General features: G+C 40.8%; 1 protein-coding gene across 3 annotated transcripts in view; it reads left to right on the top strand.

Annotated features, from left to right (window-relative positions):
• Positions 1–868: 868 nt before the first annotated feature.
• Positions 869–8,282, top strand: part of SKAP2 (src kinase associated phosphoprotein 2) — a 164,310-nt gene continuing 156,896 nt past the window's right edge. For all 3 annotated transcript variants that reach the window (XM_047694536.1, XM_047694533.1, XM_047694534.1), the window contains exon 1: positions 869–1,148. In XM_047694536.1, coding sequence (XP_047550492.1) covers positions 1,082–1,148 — 67 coding nt within the window. In that variant the 5' untranslated portion in view covers positions 869–1,081. The remainder of the gene's footprint in view (positions 1,149–8,282) is intronic.

Raw genomic sequence — 8,282 nt, 5'->3', positions numbered from 1 at the left:
ACACTCAGAATATACATATATAGAGAATATACATATACAGTGTATAGAATACACACACACACACACACACACACACACACACACACACACACACACACTTTAAAGGCACCAGAACGTGTCTTTTGGGTTTTAGAGAAACCTTAAGATTTATTTACAGATAGAAGACCTGCAATAAATATCTGTAGATCAGGTTGGAGCGAACACCTTTTATAATTCCATTCTACTAATCACCAGCAATTTTTTTTTTTGATGCTTATAGATGGGACAGTAGTATCTATGCCTTTTTCTTTTTTTAACTCAAAAGGATAGTGACTAGAACTTCTCACTCTTCGTTCATACTGGGGAAGTCGCCCCAACAATAAGAATTAGGTAGAAAAGTAATTTAAGAGCCAATCAGCTCTCTGGAGCAGCTCCAGACGGCTTCCCAGGGAAGACTGGCGGAAGATGGGACTTGGTTACCTCATTCAATCGGACAAAGAAGGCCACAATAGTTTAGGGCGGCCAAAACTTCCTTGTGGGTTACCACGTGAGGTGTTAAACCTCGGCGGGGCTAACCTTTGGCTAGAGGTCCTTTAATCGGAAAATTAGGGGTACTATGGATAACTTATTTTTCGGGATCCTGGAGAAACGGTCAGCGGTTGTGGAGGTACCAGTAACCAAAATGGCTGCAAGGCGCTTCAGGCTGCAGATCAGGTGATGAGCCCCAGTCCGCTCCCTTCCCACCAGCCGCTCCTCCCGCTCCCTTACGTAGGGGTGGGTGTGGTCTGTCCCGAGGCTCTTTTCTGAGGCTAGGAAAACCATAGGACACATGCGCATTTGGGCTCCTCAGGCGCTTCGGGTCTCCTCCCAGCCCATCGCCCCGCCCCGATCTGCCGGGCGGGGCTGAGCCGAGAGTCCAGCAGCTGCTGGCTAGGGCTTCAGGGACTTCCTTGTTGTGAGTCCCGGCCCGGCAGTGTCCCGACTCGTAGCACCGCTGTCCTTACCGGGACCGCTAGTCCGAGTCTAGGTCGCAGCCGCAACCTCAGCCCGTCGGTCCCCTTTCAGCACAGGTCTTTTCCCCGCACGCCCCGCGCTCCCTAACATGCCCAACCCCAGCAGCACCTCCTCTCCCTACCCCCTCCCTGAGGAAATTAGGAACCTGTTGGCAGGTAAAGAGCGGGGGGGAAAGGGGGCGGGAAGCGCTGCTGGGGCGGGGGCGAGGGGACGGCGAGCCGGTGGGGACAGAAGCATTCAGCGTCTCTGCCCTCCCTCCTCACGCTTCCCCGGTCTCCCGGCCAGTGGGAGCAGGACTGGGAAAGGGGAAGCGGGGTCTGAGAAAGGAGTGGACGTGTGTTGAAATTTGGTTCAGGGGTGCTGGGGAAGCCCCCCTGGATGGGCTACACTAACGGGATCACGACAGTTCTGTATGCATCGTGAGGACGTCGTGCGTGTGTGTGTGTGTGTGAGAGAAAGAGAAGGGAGAGGGAGGGGAGAGAGGGAATGATAATGAGTGCGTGTCTGAGAACTGGGAAAGGACCAGAAGTCAAAGAAGTTGTTTTTCGGGGGCCTGGCCAATGGAGGAGAAGGGTGTAAAGATGCAGAAAGATATCTGAGCTACAGGTGTTAGAGGTTGTGGGACGCAAGGTTTTGTCATTTCTAAAACTCTCTTTTTTCTTAAACGTTTATTGCGCTCATATTTAAGACTTTCAAAGAGGGCCTGATTCTCAAATGCCCACTTGTCTTCAGCCTGAGTAACATGAAAACAAAAAAGGAAGTATGTGTTAAGGTCCAACTTCCTGTGTCACACGATGAAAGTACTTCATCTTTGCACCCTCATCTTCCCCTTTTCAGTTTTAAATGACCATTTATAGGAACTTACGTTAGGAGTTCAAGATGCGGTTCTTCAAGGATATTACGAATCCACTCCTAGTTCATTGCTCTGCTAGAGAATGGAGATGTATATTTCTGCACAAAGTAGAGAACACATCTTTTCAGGGTAGCACAAATCTTACCCATCCTGATGCTCCGGAATTCTTACCATCATTCATTTTGTCATTAGGTCCATCAGAATTCTAGAAACTGAATTTTGATGGTTTTACTTTAGTTGTCTCAAGTATTTATCTTTAAATATTGGTCATGAATAGCTGGATTAGAAGAGTTTCTTTTAGATGTTTCTTACAAGTTGCTTATTTAACTTTAAAAATTAATATCTAAAATGTGACATTTAAAATAAAAAGTTTCTATTATAGTGTGAGACCAAATCTCCTAATATGCTGTTTTGCTCGTTAGCATCATGAATATGATTAAGAGAATAAAATCAATAGCATATGAATGCAGACAGGTTTGTCTAAACATGATTACAGTGTGATAAATGCATCTGTGGTGGGATAGTATTTTACTCTTAAGAATGCTTATTGTCATTAATGGGTACCACTAAGAGAAATATAAAGAACTATAAAGACTGATTTGAGGCAGCTTTTATTCCACTGTATGAGAGTTTCCCACGAGTACTGATTTTTGCTACAGTTAACATTTTCATTGTTACAATGCTGGAGTTTCGTGTTTAGGATACTATTTTAATAGCCAGAACAGAGAAGTATTTATCATTAAGTACAGACCTCTGGGTGCACACCTTTAAAAAGCTTGAGAGCTCCAACAGGAGGCAGTTTGCTATTTGGGTCCATAATCATACTTTTGTCCATAGTATGACATATAGGTTTTGAGACTCATTATTTTCTGATTCCCATAAATTACAAATATTTCATGTGGCCCTTATGTATATAATTTGCTGAAAGCTTATTATAATATTTAAATTATCTACCAATGCTTCCTATATACTTAGCCACTTCTCTCTCTTTAGTCAGTTAATATACCTGCATAATGTCTGAAATGAGTGTTTTAAAAGTCATCTTTAAAAGTCAAGTCTTCAAAACAGAGGGTTGCTGGGGGGAGGGGAGTAGGGAGAGGGTGGCTGGGTTATGGACATTGGGGAGGGTGTGTGCTATGGTGAGTGCTGTGAAGTGTGTAAACCTGGCGATTCACAGACCTGTAGCCCTGGGGCTAATAATACATTATATGTTAATAAAAAAATAAAAAAATAAAAAAGTAAATAAAAGTCAAGTTTTCAGTATTTCATATTATTAAATCACATGTAAAAACATGTGTTAAAAACAAATATGAAAATTTAAAATATTAAAATTTAGAAATTAAAATTAATCTTAAAATTTGGCTTATACTTCATATTCAGAGGACATTTTCAAGAGGTATGGATTTGAGAGAATATCTATCTATACTTTTTAAAGAAACTAGTGTTTTTCAGTTTTCTTTTTTAACGTATCATTCAAAGAAAGATGTTAAAATTTTGTGTTTGACTGTAATTAAAATCTTTTTGGAGATAGGAAAGGTTTCAAGAATAAGGGTTCTCAGCAGCTTTTTCACATTTTCCATCCAAAAAATTCTGTTGGGATTGTGCATGAGTATTTGCGTAATTCAAGTGTTTTGGGTAATAGTATGTGGTTAGATTTAAGATTACTACAACTATAGAGGGAGAACATTGGTTTGAATTTTAGAGATTACTGCATTACCTGATACTTTCTTTGAAACTAAGAAGGAGGTATTAGTAGTGATGGTTGTGGTTAATAGTTGAGTACTCTGAGAATTCTTGACACCATTCCAGAATTCCCGCGTAGAGAAGATAAGGACCTAAACTTTTCAGGCACTTAAAATCTTTGTCTACAGAAAAAAAGGATGTAAAGTCAAAAGATAATGCCTATCAAAATAATATCGCTCAGACATTTCCCTTTGTGTTCTGTGTGCCTGTTACTCAAATCATTGTATGTCCTGTGTTAAATGCTTGACATTTCGACTGCTTGATAGAGATAGGTGCTCAATGTATTCTTATCAGTTTATATTATTTTCTTTCTCTTTATTTTTCTTTCTAATTATAGCAATTTTAGGCTTCCCTTCACTATTTGTTCTGCTCTCTTCTCATTCTTTCCCCTCTAAAACATTCTATAGAAATGCAAAAACCCATAGATGCTATCATTCTTAACTCACATTTAATGATACTCTTGAAAAAGTGGCTATATGGTTTTGACTATTAGTGATATATATTTCTCTGGAATCAGTATATTAAATCTTGAAAGCCTATACTTATAAAGGTGTTGTATTATTCTTTTGTTACATGAATAGAAAAAAGGTTATAGATTTTTGTTAAAAGCAAATTTTGAACTGCCTATGTGCTATGGACAATCTTTAATTTTTTTTTTCACAACAATGGAAGAACAGGTTTAGCCTGGATAATTGGAATCAATGGATAATTTCAGATCTTGCCCATTTTCCTACTTCCAAATATTTTGACTAGGACAACAGCGAGAATAATCTTGATTTATGTGAGTTGTTCCTCCAGGCAGGCGAGAAAGTGAGAGGAACTAGAACCAGGGGTTCCCAACCCCCTTCATTTGTTTAATCATCCTTTGAATACTGGAGTGTTAGTAGTTTGCAATCAGATATTTGTTTTAGGACAACATGTTTGAAGAGAAAAGCTGTAAGAGGATGTAAGTTTCTTTTTATTAAGTTAGAAGATGAAACCAATGCTGATAGGAGAAAATAGTGCTTGTCAGTACTCTGAAAATCTAAACAAACAATAAACAAAGTGGCTATATGGTTTCTCCAAAGTGACCTTGAGGTTTTTTTGTTTGTTTGTTTGTTTGTTTTTCCCACAGGGCAGTCTTGATTAGAAATATTGCGTTTTTCCCTACTGGGGATTTCCAGAACATTTTTTTTTCTTTTTTTTTTAACTTCACACATTAAAATGGATAATCCCTTTAGGGGCACAAGGTAAAGAATGCAATTCCGCTGAAATAGAGGGGGAATTTTTTCAGTGCTAAGAATAGTATGGTTTGATTTCCACCTTTCTTAAATTCCATTTATAATTTGGTCAACATTTTGGGTTTATTTTTCCTATGAGAATTATTTATGGTACATCTAGTGTCCATAATTTGCTTCTGGGGCATTGGCTGAGTATGTAAAGGGAAGAGTGCCACCTACTGAGTCACCAATAGTCACCTACTTCTTTAGCACCTGGATTTTCCTACAGAGTGAGAACAAGCCTGCCCCATTTTGTCAGTGATAACTAATGAGCATAAAGGTGCTATGAGGACATTTGATCTCAAAGTGAAATCAGTTTATTATGCCTCTAAGGTTTTCTCTTCAAGAAACGGGAATATATGTTTGTAAATCAAAGGATCAAAAATTTATAATTTCTTATTATGGGTCAAATAACATAGATGTATTAAGATGTGATGTTAAGAAAATTATTTTCCTATATTAAGCATATAATATCCTACTTATTCTTGGGAGGGGATCTTTGGCTGGATTGTTTTCCAACCTCACTTTCCGTTGAAAGTATTTTCATCTCTGATATGTACAATTTTTATAGTTATTCAACCCAAGTTATAGCTGGGTTTCTTTAAAAAAAAAAAAGGCATCTAAATATATTTAAAAAATGAGAAGAAATTACCAAATAGGTTTATCTCTACATTAAAGTATTACTAGAAGGAAGATAGAAACAACAGTGTAGGAAAAGCCTCTGGTGATTTGAAACACACTTCAGTTGTCTCTCATAAATTTAAGATTAAGTGTCATATATGGGTGATAAAAGTGGCATAGGCTAGTTTTTATATACTCATTATTCACTTAGTTTGTCTTTTTCAATTAAAGCCAGGTCTATCTTTTTCATTCCACTGAGTTTACATTTCTTTTTCAATCACATATTGAACACATTACAATAGATGCTACCTAACAGTGAATATAGTGTAAATCTCAGACTAATGTGGTATTCACTGTGGCTTCTTTGAAAATGCGTGGTAAAAAGACTTTGATTATTATAAGGTGTTATTTATCAAGAGTCATCTTTTAGAGGGGAAACATGTTCATCTGTATTCTTCAACAACCCAGTTTTCTATCAAAATAAATCATGGAGCGTCCAAAGCCAATTTTGAAAATTTTGTCAGATGATTGAATTGTAAGACTCAGGACTGTTTCCCTTATTGTCCTATGAGAACTTGTGCTTGTTCATGTCTCTCCCATGTTTAGAAAATCCACAGTTCAACCATAACCTGTAAAAGTGCTATATAATCAAGGAAAGACATTGATTAGAGAATCAATAACTTTTCACTTAGCCATTTTCCAACTTTGGGCATTGATCTACATGTGCCCAGTTTAATTGATTTTAATGTTTTTACCAGTAGGTATTTGGTCAGACTGTACCCCCCTTTTAACAGAGAAGAACAGCTTATTTTTTCTTTTGTTCTGATGTCAGCTTAAAGTTTGGCTGGGATTCTTACCATATTAAGTTTTGTAATAGTACCTTAGTGAATACATAGTAAAACCTGGACCAATTCATAAAGTAAGGAGGGTGTGGAATTCAGTAAGTAAAGCCATTTGGGGGGTGAGGTGTGATTGGTTTTACACTTATGTTATTGATCTGGAGCTGAGCAAATGGTAGGTGGATTCAGTCCAATTCTTGGCCCTCCTGTACAAGTCAGGCCATCACAGAGGCCATGTGTGTGTGTGTGTGTGTGTGTGTGTGTGTGTGCGCGCGTGCGCGTGTGTGCAGGCAAGCCTTCTCAAGGTAATAATTGGGTGGTTGGGAGAGGAGGCAGAAGACATCAGGTGCTACCTTTGTGACTGATTTCCAAGCTCCCAGGAAGTCCTATTCCAGGCTGCTTGCTGGTCAAGCATGGTGAGGGCAAGTGGCCAAACCTCAGCTTTCTTCAAGAGTGGGAACCTAGGTACTGAGCTTTGAAAGGGTGGCAGTTTATTTTTTTGTTTGTTTGTTTGCCAGAATTTAAAAACTGCTCTAACCTTTTGTGGTTTCAAGTTTTTCACTGTGTGACCCATATGGAAGGTGGTAGAAAGCAGTTAGGGTCTCTCTCTCTCTCTCTCTCTCTCTATTAGATACTTGTCCTAGCCATTCGGACTATAGGGAAAGACGGGGGAGGTAGGCAGTTTTTCTGGGGGTCCATACCTACAGAAAAAGAAAAAAAAAAGAGGAAATTAGAATGCCATTCTATGGTTTGGTATGTGCTGTGTTTGCCTCTTAGGGGTTGTGCTGGCTTTTGAGAGGTTTCCAACTTAAACTGCTTGAGATTGCTGAGCCAAGACATGATGTCATCTTTTAATTTTGTTTCAGACCTTAACAGTTATCTACAGAGCAGTTGTAAGTCTGATCTTCTGAGGGCCCTCTCCCCCAGATCTTTTCAGTTGTACCGAGAGATAAGGTTTATCTTGGCAGTGTTAAGGTGTAAAAGGAAGAAAAATCACCACCACATTTACAGTCTCTGGGATAACTTTTTCCTTGGTGATGACTCGGGGGGCAGAGGCTGATGGAGATGAGCCTGATTCTGGGGTTAAATGCCAGCAGCGCTGACCCGCAGTCTCCGTGGCTGCGGGCGGGGTGGTGCAGCGTTGGGGCTCCCTGGAACTGTGCTTTCTCGGCGCGGGCCTGGCGGGTCCCCAAGCTTGGATGAGTGCGTGCGTGACTTGAGATCCCTCCCTCTGAAGAAGAGGAATTCTGACTCGCCAGACAGAGAGGCTGGGGAGGAGGCAGGCTGACCTTTTCTTACAATCGAATTACCACTGTTCCCCGAATTACAGGCAGTCTGGAGTCAGTGAAATCTACATATCAACCGAGTGACACGACCCCTAAAGGAAGGTAGAAGAGGGCTAACGCGCTTGCTAGTTTACCGTTTTGCAGGGCTACTCAGAGCACAATAAAAAGCTTCAAATCTCTTCTCCAACCAGCCAGAGGAGCGCTTGATTCGTCCAGGACTTTTATTGCCCGCTTTTGAAATATTACCCTGGCTCTGAGCTACAAAGCCACAGATCCAGTTCCATTTGTCTGGCGAGGGCGCCGCCCCAAACCCGTGCTCTCTGCTCACAGCTCCTAGGATGGGAACCCCGGGGGTTTAACACTCCCAAGTGTCGAGTGTTCGAGGACCGCGGAGCGGAAGTGTCTCCCAGGAAAGCCCAGAGTAACATCTGAGCGTTCGCCCAGTCTTTGCGCGGGGCGAGCAGGGTCCCTGCTTTGCGCAGGGACGCGGCGGAAGGGTCCCCCGCGCATCCAGAGGGTGTCGGTGCCTGGGAGAGGCTGGTTTTGTTCAATTCGAAAATAAATGGGCACAGTGTGGATTTTAAGAAATAGCCCAGATATCAAAAACTTCAAAACCGACGGAATCTGTGGGCACCAACAAACTAAGATTTCAGGAATCAATTCCACTTTCAAGTTCCTAACTTATTTG

This window comes from Lutra lutra, chromosome 11, assembly GCF_902655055.1.
Source record: "Lutra lutra chromosome 11, mLutLut1.2, whole genome shotgun sequence".
NCBI lineage: Eukaryota > Metazoa > Chordata > Mammalia > Carnivora > Mustelidae > Lutra > Lutra lutra.
Note: the sequence above shows the minus strand (reverse complement) of the source record. Positions and strands in the feature narration are given on the sequence as shown.